Raw genomic sequence first — 15,372 nt, 5'->3', positions numbered from 1 at the left:
GCCTGGTTCTGCCCATGGTTGGTGAGGTGGGATCAGTCACCACACAGGACTTCTTCCAGGTACTTTCTCTGAATCACAGACCTAAACAGAAACATGTGTGTATGTCAAGAAAGTGATTTTGGCCGAAACCGGTTTGGCTCAATGGATAGAGTGTCGGACTGCGGACTGAGGGGTCCCGGGTTCGGTTCCGGTCAAGGGCATGTACCTTGGTTGCGGGCACATCCCCAGTGGGAGGTGTGCAGGGGGCAGCTGATCGATGTTTCTCTCTCATCGATGTTTCTACCTCTCTATCCTTCTCCCTTCCTCTCTGTAAAATATCAATAAAATATATTTTAAAAAAAAAGAAGAAAGTGATTTTGTTTGAAACTTGTAGATGTAATTTGGTAGAATGGAGGCAGAATTTTCCTAATATTTCATTTCCAAAAATCATATATTTCTGGTGGGGAGAGAAGTAAGTTTGAAATTGGGAATTCATAGTAAACAAAATCATCTACAGAACTAAAACCTGCCCTTTGAGCAATCTTTGGGTTTCTGCAAAGGCTTAGGAAGGCCAGGACTTCACTAGCAATGCATCAAGTGTGGCATCCAGTGTGGCTCAGGCATACTCACAGGTGGAGACCTGAAGGGCTTCCACATCTCCAGCCCCCGAGTAGCCCTTCTCTACCTGGATAGCTGGTATCCCAAGTTCTATCATTAGAAATCCTTCTTTTTGGTGTTTAGACTTTGTTCTTTGTTAAAACTCAAATCTCTTTCAGAAAGGAGACTCACAAGGCCTCCCGAGCATGTGTATTTCAATGTGTATGCATTTTTGTCTCCAGGGGGAGTTGAGGAGCCAACAGTATCCTCAGCTTCCCTAAGGAATAGTCACCCACCCCCCAGTCATGGAATGATAACAGGGTCTGGGATTCCTTGAAATTGATCCTATGCTCCCAGACAGGTACAGGTTCTGTCTATGATGGCAATTTCCATGGAACAAAATATCCTTCCTTGAACTCAGTTATAGTCAGTGATGTTATGAGACAAATATTTGGGTTCCTGTTATGCATAATTAGGTATTTGGGAAACGGTCACCGTTCCTTTTCATTGTTAGTTCAGGAGAGTATTTGCAAATCAACACGTAATTCGAGGATCAGCTTTACCATCTGATCTGACAATTTGATTCCTGCAGGTGCAAACCCATTGCTGGCCCACGATGAATCAAACCAAACCAAAGGACGTTCCTGTTAGGCCTGATTCTCACGAGCAAATGCAGTATTCTGACCTGGCGCTAGAATGCTCTCTCAGCATCAGATGGCAGGTTTTCTCTTATTGCATTTGATAAATTTAATAAACCCACATTTCATGTATATAGTCCTCCAGGGAAATAAATAGCACCTGTGGTTTATCTCCTGTCAGAAAATGAAGAAGCCACTTCTCATTGCATGTGAGTGCGAGGGAACAGCCCACGTGTTCATGTACCAGCAGGCACAGCAGGAGGGCTACTGCACAAACGGAAACATGACCATAAACGTGACCGTACCACAGGCTGAGCAGTTCCACAGACTGCATGACCTTCAGTCATTTTCTAATACTCAAATACGAGTGGACCTGAATTTCCTGGAAGAAACCTTAGCGAATATCTTTGCTCACTCCCTCATTTCAGCGATGTGAATAAATGAGAGACGAAGTGACTCACTCACGGTCAAACGGCTGAAGACACCAGGGCTGGGACCTGAGCCAGGCCTGGGGCTCCTCGGCCAGGGTGCTTTCTCTATGTCCTCTCCCATCTAGTTCATCAAGACACTGCTTGGCCAGCTTGCCTCCCTGATGCTGGCAATTCAAAAAATCTGGGTTTCACACAACTTGCTTCCAAGCACAGTCAGAAATTAAGTAAGAACACAACCAGAAGGGACAACTGGACGGGAGGGAAGGCAGGAAAGGAAGTGACCACAAAAGCTAAGTTCTTGTCCTGCTGCAGCTCATCAGCTTTGCTGCTAGCGGGAAAGATAGGAGAGCTGAGGAAGCCGGTTAGGAAAACAGTAAGGGTTACCACATCTTCCTTACCTATTATTTTGAGCAAGTGGAATCACATACGCGCATCCTCCAGATGTTCTGAAGCATTGCGTGCCTCTGCTGAGATGGGGAGCCAAGAAACAGGGTCAAGAAATCTATTTGGATTTTGGGGGTCACTCATCTTCTTCCCTCACAGTATGTGGACCTTAGTTGGTGACTTAAAAACAGAAGCTCTATTTCCCAAAAGAAAGGCAGAATATTGCATATTGGAATTCATCTCTAAATTTTAGAATATGATAGAGCTTGATGGTATATAATGAGGCCGGTAAAATGCTGTTAAATATTAACCACTGTGACATTTGATTCAGACTCATGAGGAGACAGATCTCAGAAACTCCTGCTTCTGCCCAAAGTTAATGCCAATGTGGCGTAAGAAACATTCCTTAGATCACTTGATTTTAAATCCCAAGTTTTTATGCATTTGTATGAAACTGCATAGAAGATTTGAGAGGCTTCTGAGGGATGACCTCTGGAAAGGAGAATGGATTAGCCAGCACTTGTTTGTAGAGTTCACTTTATACTTCTGAACTAAGAATTTTATAATGAGTCATGTATTTCTTGTTTCATTTTCAAAAATTTTAAAGAAATGAAAAAAAATTTACCTGTAAGAATTTACTTCTGGTTAGCACATTTATGGAGGGAAATGCTGGTCTGGGAGGCAGTGACCTGCTAAGCCCTGGCTGCGTCATTAACTTCTCAGGTTCTATTTTTACTTACTTGTAAAATGAGGTGGTTGGATTAGATCATCTTTTTGATTCTATGATCCTTCTGCGTAAATGGGAAGAAAGCCAAGCTGACTTATAGGAAGTTCAAATTAAACTGTAGTTTCTTAAAGAAGTATCATTTTCTAACCTTGAGGTAAATTAAAAGTATCTCCAAGTCATTTTGGCCATTTTGGTGGAGCCTGAAGCCGCCTCCCTTTTAAACTGGAAGAGCCAGGTGGGAACCCCAAGAGCCCGTGATGTGGGGTGGATCTCCTGGCAGTCCCTCTGGAGCCCCAACCCTCAACATGTACCAATCCCAGCACGTTTAAACTAAGAGAGTTTGACGTGTGTGTGTGTGTGTGTGTGTGTGTGTGTGTGTGTGGTTTTTAAAAAAATCATTTTACCAAAGTTGCTGAAATGAATTCTGTGCTTTGTTTCATTTTTTAGCTGTGTTTTTTAAAATTTTATTTCAATGCCCCCTTGTTGAATGAACACAGCAGGTGGGGTGGGCTAACTTTCTGCTCTTTCTCAGTAAGGGCTGAGATGGAAAGTTACTGTTTGAGGCCCACCAAGTTCCAAAGCACAACCGGAAGACAACGTAAGGCAATCCAATGTCCGTATTCTAACATGCAGCAGATAACAAGTATAGAAATTTGTTAGAGACCTTTGTAATTCTCATCTATGAGCTTTGACCATAAGAATTGCCGAATCTTTCTGGAGTACCTGGATTTACTTATGTTTGGGCCATGTTAGCATCCTTTCAGGAGAGGGGAGGTCTACCACCAGTCAGGACTGAGCCTGGGACTTTGGCCTGGGAGCTGGGGGAGGGGTGAAGGGTGTGAAGAACCCTGTGCCAGGAAGTCAGTTCAAGGAAGCGGACATCTAGGAGTTGCAGGGATGGAGCTGAGGTCTGACTCACGCAAGCATTCCGAAAGCTGAGGTGCCAGACAATGAGGACAGTGGAGAGACTCAGAAACTGTTCAGTGAAACAAGAGGCTGATGTTTCTGTCCTGCGCAGAACAAACTGAAAGTGGTTATAAAAAGAAGCATGTTCAGGGGAGAGACTGCCCACAGCCTCTATCCTTCCCACCCCTGGCCAGAAGTGACACTTTCAAGGGCCTTGGTATTGTTCACCTCCTGACTCTGCGGTTCTAACTGAGCTGGGAGAACTCCTGAAAGGAAATGAATGCTCAGGGTGGCCAACATGATGTCTGCTTCCCCGATGGATGCTGCCGTAAGGGAACCCCCTGTCTGTCAAGTTTTGTTCTTCTGGGATGGTCCAACACTTTCCCCAAAGTACTGCTTCTATTTCCTAACAGAGTAGCAACTGTTTGATATTATGGAAATAAACTATATCTTTCTCCTTTCTGCATAATTCCCAACTATAATGGAATTCTAGTTTTCCTATATTTAGGTCAAACAGGTTTGATAACATTTTCTCAGTTTTCTATATATTTCTTTTTTAATACGGCACTTTCTTCCTATCACAGCTTTTGCACTTGCTATAATCATAGTAATTCCTTTATTTATTATTTCAGGGACAAATGTGGAATTAAATGTGGCTGTTAACATTAATTTAAAGGAAATTTACTATGCATTTGTATTGGATCTTAAAATGAAGCTTGTACTTATGCAAACAGGAGGATGAATGCCTATATTTTAATAAATATAATAGCAACAAAACTAATTAAAAGTAGATGGGAATTTAACCTCTTCAATTTAAAAGCTCTTAGCTTGAATCCTTCATTAGAAGAGTTTCATCAACAAGTTGTAAGCATTCTCAGTAATTAAACATGCATATGTGATCTATGATAAAATTTGGCCCTTAGGCCATATATGCTTAACTATACAAGATTATACATGTATGGATTCCCTCTTTTTATTTATTTTTTTATTAGCTCCATCCTCCAAGGAAATGTGTGTACTTGTCTTGTTCCTATTCCTCCATCATGGACCATATTAAAAAATATGTCTTCCCATAGACTCAGTTTTCACTGATAAGCCACAGGGGACTTAGACGGTAACATGTCCTTACCAATTACTAATGATGTGGACTTGGTTTATGAGGACTGAACTATTCATCAGATCTTTCTGTATCATGCCATTGCAAACTAAGACTTAGAGTACCAACTGGAGAGTGAAGAAGAAAATAGAATGATTTTACTTAAAAACCAAATAATCACCTCAATTTAATCCCTGTACTTTCCACACAAAATAATGGCAGTTTACTCTTAGGCCCTACTGTTTGTGAACATGGAAGAGTATTCATAAACTCCCCCAAGTGTCCAAATTAAGCTGCAATTCTGTGAGGTAGGAAAAAAGTATTTTGGAAGTCTGAAGATGTGGGTTTTAGTTCTACTTTTGCACTAACTAAGAGTGTGACCTTTGGCAAGATCCTTGACCTCTCTGGGACTGTTTCTACAAATTCTAAAATGAAGGCTTGGGTTAGTGGAAAGTTAAGATTTCTTTCAGTTATAAAATTTCATTAGGATTATATTATAGTTGTTTAGAAAGTGCAAAGATAGCAGCTGGCCTATTTTAAAGCAAGCTGGAAATAAAAACAAAGATAAAAAAATAAGATTTGAAATATTCAGGTAAATAAATAGTGTGTAATGCTCCCCCACCCCAAAGCTTTTTGGTTCTATTTCTATCAGATTTTGTATATGAAATTTTAATCACTTAAAACAGCTGCAATTTGTGATGAGAACAATGAATGATCTGCTGGAGTGGTAAGTGGATATAAATGAGACAGAGGGCCTCATCTCATGCTAAAAACAATGGCTGGTTTCTGGCACATGCGAGAACTTTTAATCACTACTCACTTGAAATATTGAGTTAACTAATGAGCTGTTAACTAATTAGTCATTTAGGTAATAAGTGTTATTCTTTACTTTGTGTTAAAACTAGAATTAACCATAATGAAAATGTTCTACTGGTATATCAGAAGCATTACAGCAAAATTTTATACAGCAACATCCTCAAATACAAAAGATCTGACTAAAACCAAATACTTCAGAATTCTTCCCTCTGCTCTCTATCTTCTTTCTAAAGAGAAGGGCTGGTGGTTAATTTAGGTTCTGGGGCATGAACTACTGATATCCTTAGTGGCTAGCTTTCAATCATCTTAAGGAATTCTGGTTTCATTTTATTTTTATTTAAGAAGAATGATCGAGTTCATTGGAAATAAGTCTAGCTTTCATGGGTTTTCTTCTACTTTTCAGCAACTTCCTTAGGTCCTTTGTTTCTTGTTGCTAAGTCAGCAGAGTGGTTATAAAAGGGAGATGATTTAAAGGTGACTTACAGATGTTAAATTTCAGGGTTTTTGTAAGAAACTTTCCAAGTTGAACAATTTAGGATTTTAGAAGAAGGCTCAGAAGTAATAGAATCTTCCTCCAGGACCGACGTGAGTTAATGAATAGCCTTGAACTTACTAAGGGTTGGAACTATGGACGAGTGTGAGTGATGGTATATGCACACATGGAGAGATGAGTAAGTAAGTGCTGACCAGCTTTCCTTAACCATACGTCACCGCCGTGGCTAACAGAAAGATCTGGCTTGCACCTTGTCTGCCCCCCAAAAAAGACAAATATAAGTTATATTGAGCTGATAAGGAAGACACAATTTCAAGTGAGGAAAAAGGAAAGAGGGTTGAGTGAAACATAATAATGAAGGCAAAGTATCACTCTTGACTTCTGGGGGAAATGTTTGGTTTTCCTGTGTGAGGGGAATTATGTAAATGTGAATAGTGGAAATAATCCCACCACAGCATATTTCATGTGGCAGTGAAGTCCATGTCTGAGAGCTGTTCCATGAGTTATTGTTATTTTTTACAAAGCTATCCTCCTTACACAGAAAATGGGTACCGGTAAAATACTGCCCTCTCAAATACATCGACTCCATATAGAACTGAATATTTTACAACCTGAATTGAAATACAAGAATGTAATTAACAGAAGTTTCAATGTTGTAAATTGTTATTTTCAAACAAGGGTCATTGAATAAAATGTAACCCCTGTAAATAATAGCTGGTGCTGGACTTACACCTCATGCCACCATACACACACACACACACACACACACACACACTGAAGACATAGAATGTCCTATGTGATTTGTCATTTCTCTTTTAACAAAGTGCTAAATCAGAATGGAATTACATTTGTCATACAATTTTTAATGAGACTACATTAAACGTTTAGTCACCTTTAATATAATCATTTAAGAGCCTAATAGATGAAACTGTATTTCACAGAAACAAGGATAACTTTAGGTCGAGACACTAAGTGTGTGTTCTGAAGTCACTGGAAAGCGGTTGGTCGCCATAAGATGGCCAGGGGTTTCTGACCTAATTAAAAATAAGGAGTCATAGAAGAAATGGCTTTATTAGAAAAAAATGTAGTGTACATGTGGCTAATTTCTATCCTGGATATACCTGTTGGCTATTTTTTTTGATTAAAATCGGATATAAGGTTTAAACTTCTTTAGAAGTTAGTGGCATTTCTTCCTATTCTGATATGTCACTTAGGGAAGGAGTTATCTCCATGTGATAGACGCCCTTTATTTCTTTTCATAGTAACAATGGATCCGTCAGCCCTGTGGCACTGGCACAGAGCACAGAGGGAATTATTTAGGTAGTGCCTTGTGTGTAAGACAGAACACTGCCAACCCCAGCAGTGGGCACAGGCATGCCATTTAGAGAGTTTTTTAAATCCCCGATTATCATTTGAGTCCCACATTATCATTACCTAGTAGTAATTAAATGAATGTGATCACCGGTAACTTCACAAGACCTCTGAATGAAGTTTCCGTCTTCTCCTTTTTATCCGTCAGGTGTGCAATTCCGAGCAAATGTGCAGGATGCAGGATGGATCTCCAGTCTCTCTGTAAACTCCTTCGAGTCTGTGCTATTACACGGAGACAACCACATCAAGATAGAGTCTGTCATAGGATTCCCTGAAGCACAGAATGAGGAGGAGACTGAGCAAACACGACCCGGGAAGGCACCAGTTGAACCAAGACAACTCTGTAAGACAAACACACGCAGTTGTAAGCATCCATGTGTCACCAGCAGAACGCCACCTCTAAGCCGGGAGCAAGCTGCCCTGCGTTCAAAAGCACTTTCGATAAACTTGCCCTGGAAGGCCTGGCAACTGGCTTTCCATAAACAGAGAGAGTCTGGGGTCTAAGTGGTACATGTAATATACTACAGGGCTTTCATGTGGAGTATTTTTAATCAGTGTTGTTAATAAGTTTTCATCAATTTAATCTATCTTGATTTTTGTGGCAGAAAAGAATCTATTAACTTCAAAGGGAAAAAATCAATCACCTTCAAATGTTAGTTTGTTAATTATTTTGAAGGGCCCTCTATCACTCTCACTTTTGTCCTTATTTAGAAATAGCTGATGGATTAGACAGACAAATAAGAAAATCACCTGAACTTTGAAATAACACATTTATTTATTTATTTATTTATTTATTTATTTATTTATTTATGGATAGAAACATCTAATTCTCAGAAAAAACATCAAGTAGTAATTCATTGTAAAACAGATGAGAAAATATATAAAAATTAAAGAAAAACATAAAAAATTAATCCTAATTCTACCCTTACAGAAACTACTGTGCCTATGTTGGCTTATGTATTTCTTCTTTTTTCCTACTGGCATCATAGTTACATATGATGCCAATTACCAGAAAACCTACAAGAATCACCTAAACCAGTGGTTTTCAACCTTTCTAATGCCGCGACCCTTTAATACAGTTCCTCATGTTGTGGTGACCCCCAACCATAAAATTATTTTCGTTGCTATTCATAACTGTAATTTTGCTACTGTTATGAATTATAATGTAAATATTTGTGTTTTCCGATGGTCTTAGGCTCTACCCACAGGTTGAGAACCACTAGCAGGGTTGCCTAAGACCGTCGGAAAACACAGATATTTACACTACGATTCATAACAGTAGCAAAATTACAGTTATGAAGTAGCAACAAAATAATTTTATGGTTGGGGGTCACCACATCATGAGGAACTGTATTAAAGGGTTGCGGCATTAGAAAGGTTGAGAACCACTGACCTAAACAGACAATTCTGTTATGATCTGATTTAATGGAATTAAAAACATGCTTCTTCAAAAAGGCTTGCTCCTGAATTCAGGACTCGCCAAAAGACCAATCCTGGGCCTCTCGCTACGAATACACACCACCCACCGTGGCTGCTGCCAGCTGTTCCCTCCAGCTCCAGTGGCCCTTCAGCGAGGCATCTGCTCAGCCTTCTCCTACCCTGACCCCTTTACCAGTCAATCCTGAGGTGCTGGGTGCAGAAGTGAGCAGCTTCTTGGCATAACGAGGTTGGTGGCAGTGGTGGGGATAACTCTGTAGTTTAATATCCATGTAGCAGTTTCAATTTAAAGAAACAGCAAATTAGATAAAGAAGTTCCCTGGGACATCGTTTCTTTGGGCACTGCTATCGGTTTATATTTTCCCTTTGTACTTCTACTGAATGCTAATACTGCCCCAAAGATGTCCACAGTTTAATCCATAATTCATATGGCTAAAAGAGCAATTTTATGCTCAGGAATGGAAACACAAAAACCAACTGGTAAGAGAAGGTGTTGAAATACTTTTTTTCTGTAATATGCTCAGAAAAGCCACCTCCTTACCTCTCAATTTCTACATTTTAAAAGTCAGACATGCTATTATATGGCATGTAACAAAGACATGTATTTCAATCATATTTCATGGAAAGCTGTTTTCTGTGCTTTACTTGGTCTGAATATAATCTAAACACTCAGAGAGGCTGTGACCTCTGGGATCTTGTCTTTATTCAGATATTCCCTGAAATGACACACCAGGTGTCTTCTGCTTTAATATTAACCATATAACCTCTGGATTTCTGATGATAATATTAACAGGCAAAAAGAAAGCAGTAAAAAAATAAGAGAAAAAGCAGCAAAACAGTTGACAACAGCATACCGTTTGTAGTGAGTATTTTGACTTTAAGGGAAAATTTTCAGCTGTTTTTTATGGGGAGCTAGAGCAAACACACATGCAGCAACAATCAGCTTGTCCTTGCTCTTCTTAAACCTAGCTAAGTGTTTGCCAAAGCAAAACTTTGTCAATACTAAGCAAAACTTGATCAAATACTGCCAAAGCGGACCTTCTAGTTTACCAGAGTTGTAAATTATTCCCTCTACCTATGTTCGGATGAAGTCTTTAAAAATGCCTCATAATTACTCTTTAGTGTCATGGTGGGTTGGTCCATGTTTACTATTCTGCTTCTCTCTGAAAATTCAAATCCACCTTTCGGTAAGTTCACTTGGCTCAGTTAACTATAGGGTTCTTTGAAATTCTTTGCCTTTTACGAAAGCAAAAGGTCAGAGACGTGAACCTGTATATTTTCCCACTGGAAGCCACTCACATAAACCACAATGTAGGAGCTCTAACAATCAGGAAATGGTTTGTGTAAAGGTGTCATTTAACTTAGCAGTAGCAAAGTCAACTGCTGTCCTTTCCAACCAGATGTCATATGACGCAATTGAGCCAACAGAGTCCTAATCCATTGGATTTACTTATTCTTATCCTTAAATCTTTTAAAGTGAGCACTGTTTTCTAACATTCCTTCCCTTTGCTCTTAACCAGAGAAAATATAGATCTATATTCCAAGGCTCTGCAATTTGCCTCTCTGCTTCTGCTGGTTCTCTGTCAGTTGTTATGTACTCTGTAACCTGAGACTCTCTCTGCCAATGTACAGTTTGGACGGGTGCTGTCTTTCACTCGGTGTAGTGGTGATGCTTTGTTGGGACTGAACTAATTAGGGTTTTGCTCATCCTCTCACCTTTTTCTACCAGAAGCACTATTGTGCTTTCCACCTGCTCTTTCCATTCAATGATGCCATGGTTTTGTCTCTACCACCTTCGGGTACTTTTCTGAATCCAGATACCACCCTCCAGAAAGAACCTTCTATTTGTCTTCAGTGCTTTAACCAGAATTATGATGATTTAGCAAAACTGCCTCCGTTCTCATTTGTGAGGATCCAGCTGATACCATGGTTTCACACACCGTGTAACACCCTGCTCCCTTCACGCCACGTTAGTTACCCACCAGATGTGGCCATCAAACACACTGCCTGATTTTATCCCTTAGATGTAAGAATACTTCTCACAGGTCCACATATGCTGAAGCTGTTGTAACCACTAGTTAATGCCTCCTACCTCAGCCAGACCCCTGAATCTTTTGAGCCACAAGTGTAGCCTCAAATTTATGGACAGCTGCTTCAAAAATGAAAGGACTGAGGTTAAAACAACAACAACAACAAAAACTTTAAGGCTTTTAGCCAAAACCTGCTGCGAAGCTTCTAGAACAACAACAACAACAAACCAGATAATACAAACGTCAGAATAAGTTACAAACCACACAACAGAACGTTGGAATACATTTCAGAGCATATAAAGAATGTAACAGCATTCCCTAATGATGCTGTAAGTGAAGTTATTGGAGTAAAGCATCACTGTGCTGTGTGAAATAACTCACTGAGATTCTCAAAGCAGATATTATAGGAACACCTGAGTTTTACAAATATGCTTATATTAGAGAGCATGTAACAATTTTTAAAAAGTGACCATGAAAAAGCCAAGTCAGAGCAACTCTAAGAAACTTCTGATACGGTCCCAGGTACCCAAAGCAGAATCAAAACAGGACCTGGGGGGCCCTGTGACCCAGGGCTCCAGTCGTCGGTGTAGGAGCTGAGTGACATTTGCTGTCAATGGCGGCGATGGCCATGAGCTGCAAGCAAATCGCCAGTGGAGCCTTTCCTGCTGGGCAAGCCAGTCTAACGGGCTCACCGCGGGCCAGTCTGTATGCCCTGAAAAACTGTCTGACGTAATCGCTCCTGGGTAGCACATTGTGGGAGACAGAACTCCAGTCAGGAAGTGCAGTGCTTCTTTGAGAAGAGACCTAAAGAGCCGCAGATCTTGATGATGATTAGAAAGCTGGCCTTCCAATCATGTAACTACCAGCTGAATTCTGACATACCACTTAACTTCTGGGTGAATTTTTCAAGTTTTTAAATGACTAAATTATGACATTTGAACACCGGCTCTAATGGAAGGGAATTCAATGTATCATAAAAACTGTCGAGGGTACTAGGCTGTGGAGCTAAAAGATATTTTTAGGAAATAATTTTACAGAATTTTCAGATTTGTAATTTCTGTATCATCATGCCTCAGTTATAAGGCATGCGGACTTTTGCTATAGGACTTTTGGGACAACACCAATTAATTGTATGTGAAAGAATCTCAACACAGTTTTCATAGTTCTGAGGACTACAGCCTCAGAGAGATGTGGGGTATGTTCGTGTGCCTTCAAGAGACACACTCAAAAACAAATATATATAAAAACATTTCTTTAAAATAGAAGCCTAGATATTTAAATTACTAACACCAACCAGTTAGTTATCTAGAAGGAAACAAAACAAATATTGGGGGAGTGTCAGGATCTCGGGAATGACAGAGATATTCTGCTGGCCAAGAAAATGGTCAGGAGTGCCCTGGGCTCTCCAGTCAGACAGTGTTAGGGATAGTCCCTACCCTAAACTGATCAATAAATATGTGTTTCAGTCCGAAGACCGCACACAAGAGGTTTATTGGGGGGAAACATTATCTGGCATCGACTGCTGTTTCTAAATACTGGGAGGACAAAACTCTATTTCCAGCAGACAGGAAAAACCATGCTCTACTGGGCTGCAAGGATCACTACCAAACCTGTGCCCATGAGCTGGAAAATGGTTTCTATCATCTGGAGAGGCAACACAGCCATCTTTGATACTTTACCTGGCAAAAGAGAGATGTGGAGCCTCTTAATTGCAACTGTGACATAACTGAAGTAGATTAAAGCGGATAGGTAGTCATTATCAGGTGATTCTGTTCAGAAAACTCCCTGGAAGCAAACGCCTTAGTCCAGCAGGTGGTGACGGCATTTTCTCTAAAGGAAACACACGTTTCCAGGACAGTCAGGAGTGGTCTGACGTCATTAACGTCACTCTCCTTCAAGCACACATCAGGTTTAGCAAAGCTAAAACCTATTTTACCTGCATTACTGATGGGTAGAAATAATCTAATTTGTTGTTAATTATCATCAGAAATGAATATGTCATTTGTATGACTTTTGCTGTTAGGTGAAAGTATGATGCCAAAAGTTGCCCAAAACTTAGGGCAAATTCTGTTTCATCAGCTTTGAAAGTTTCAAAAATGTCTTTTCCAGGTAAGCAGGTTATCGTGGCTACGATTTCAATTATAAGCTTGTCAGAAAACTTCCTATAAACAATTAGGCCTTTTGGAGCAACACATTTTAGAGCACTTCTTACATTTGAATCTTAAAGATTCTTCCATGTACAAGTTATTCACATTTACTGGTATTTGATGAGTAGTTAAGAGAATAGCAACCAAAGTGTGGCAGGGTAGTAATATTAGATTGATTAAGATGAGATATAAAATGGGATATAAACCTAGTATAAATTAATAAAAGCTTTCTATTCAAAGAGTCACAAGTGTAAGTTCTTATTTTAACAGGCAAAAAACAATTCTAGATAATTATGCCCAAATTTTCTGAAATAGTAAAACAGAATCTGGATTGCAGGAGAGAGAACATCAGAGAAAACCAAACAACTGTACAGAAAAATACAAACCACGAACCCGAACACCAGGGGGCCTGCCTTCAACAGGCCCAGCAACCTCTCCAGCTGTCCCCCGTAGCACCTCCTCCCGCCCCTCAAAGGTTATGTGAAAGTTTCATTCTCTCCTGAAGCCCATTCTCCACCTTCTTCCCACCAACTCTTAATAGATGAACTGGCTTCTAAGCAGAACAGTGATGCCAATAAGAATGAACTCCTTCAATATTCTGCCCAGCAAAGGCATCTGCCTCCACGCCCAACAACACAGCCTTCTCTTGTATCTCCTTCTGTGCAAGGCAAACTCCTCCACTTGGGTTCAGGACCACATCCCTTCCTCCTTTGTACCGATTTCCCTCTTCTTCAAATGTGTATCCCTGGGCTCCAACTTCAACCTTCTTTTTACTCTATACTTGCATGACTATGAGTAACTACTTAAACTTGGATTAATTAAAATGAAATTAAAAATCCAGCCCCATAGCTGCACTAGCTTCATGTGGCCAGTGGCTACTGTACCGAACAGTGCAGATAAAAACATTTTCGTTATCATAAAAAGCTCTGTTTGGACAGTGCTGTTCTATACACTCTATATACTCCTTGGATGACCTCTCATTCATTCCAAGGCTTTAAACTATGTACCCCTGACATTAATGTATACCTCTGTTAAGATAGGAGAGTCTAAATATTTTTTAAAAAGTAATATACCCGTGGTTCTCAATGGGAGCCTGCATATTAGAATTTATACAAATTATAAATGCTTGGCCCTGGTCCAGGTTAATTAAATCAGAAATTTGAGGAGGGGGTAAGGGTACATTAGTTCAGGTTAGGATGCATTAAAAAACAACAACACTGAAGGTATTTTCTTTTATTAGCATGTAAAAGCTCAACTAAAGTAACTGGTCTTAATGAAAATTCTCCATATAAATCCCCTATATAGCAGTGCCACAAACCCCTCTCATAACACATTTAGATAAACAAGAAGCCAATTTCTTACCTTTGTGATAAAATGTGAGAAAAAGTAAAAGCACTCCCATGAACATATTACTTAAAAAAGTGACAACTCCACAAGTAATTCCTTCTGGAACTGGGTAGACAGTTTCCACAAAAAGCTCAAAAAATATCGGTATACTGCTATTCAAGAACACTCCCAGGAGAATACAGGAGGCATACAACGTCACTGAAATGAAAACACAAACACGTCAGTCTCCCGGTGGCAGCAGGGAGTCACAGCAGGTAGGTCTTCTGGGTCTTCTCTCTTATAAGTATTGACTCTGCAGTTTCATCTCTTTTCAATGCAGTTGATAATGTCTGACAAGGCATCATACATCCATCATCTCTTTGCTCCGGTGGGCAGATAGGGAGAAGTTTTGTAGCTAGATGCTTACCAGTTTAACTGTTTTATCATTTTGGTGGCTTATTCCAAAGCACAGAAACAATTTTACCATTATAATATAATTAAAAGGATTCTTCCTCCTTAGTCCTACACTCCTGGCAAATAGAGAGATAGATAAAATATAGCAACTAAATTTGAAATCTAGACTCATTCTATCATTTTAAAGAGAACTTAAAATTTAAGAATAAATATAAGAAGTATTATTACTGACAGTTACATCTTTAAAGAGACTGGTTAATAACAACCCTCCCAGTACAAAATAAAATTATTCAGTATGTAATTCCAGAAGAAACACTTAAACTAGAATTAGTCCTCAATTTTGGAATGAGTTTTGTATCAACTATTGTTTTAAAATTTGTAACTTTTTGGAACACAAAAAAATTCTATCCAGAAATGTATAATTAATAGTAATTAGAGCCCTGGCCAATGAGTGTCGGCCCGTGCACTGAAGGGTTGTGGGTTCGATTCCCGGTCAAGGGCGCATACCTAGGTTGTAGGTTTGATCCCCAGCCCTGGTTGGGGCACATACAGGAAGCAACTAATCGACGTGTCCAACTAA

General features: G+C 39.7%; 1 protein-coding gene across 3 annotated transcripts in view; it reads right to left on the bottom strand.

Moving 5' to 3' along the window:
• Window positions 1-15,372, bottom strand: part of SLC49A4 (solute carrier family 49 member 4) — an 83,011-nt gene that overhangs the window by 9,180 nt on the left and 58,459 nt on the right. Inside the window, exons 8-10 of one of the 3 annotated variants that reach the window (XR_013959912.1) lie at window positions 14,415-14,597; window positions 7,502-7,779; window positions 6,905-7,101 (exon numbers count right to left, since the gene is read on the bottom strand). Coding sequence is in view for 2 of the 3 variants with exons in the window: in XM_080655727.1 (XP_080511853.1) it covers window positions 7,664-7,779; window positions 14,415-14,597 (299 nt within the window). In the remaining variant the exon portion in view is untranslated. Of the gene's footprint in view, window positions 1-6,904; window positions 7,780-14,414; window positions 14,598-15,372 lie in introns of those variants that run through there. The other 2 variants (XM_080655727.1, XM_080655728.1) reach the window with 2 other exon arrangements.

This window comes from Plecotus auritus (assembly GCF_963455305.1).
Source record: "Plecotus auritus genome assembly, chromosome: 2".
NCBI lineage: Eukaryota > Metazoa > Chordata > Mammalia > Chiroptera > Vespertilionidae > Plecotus > Plecotus auritus.
Note: the sequence above shows the minus strand (reverse complement) of the source record. Positions and strands in the feature narration are given on the sequence as shown.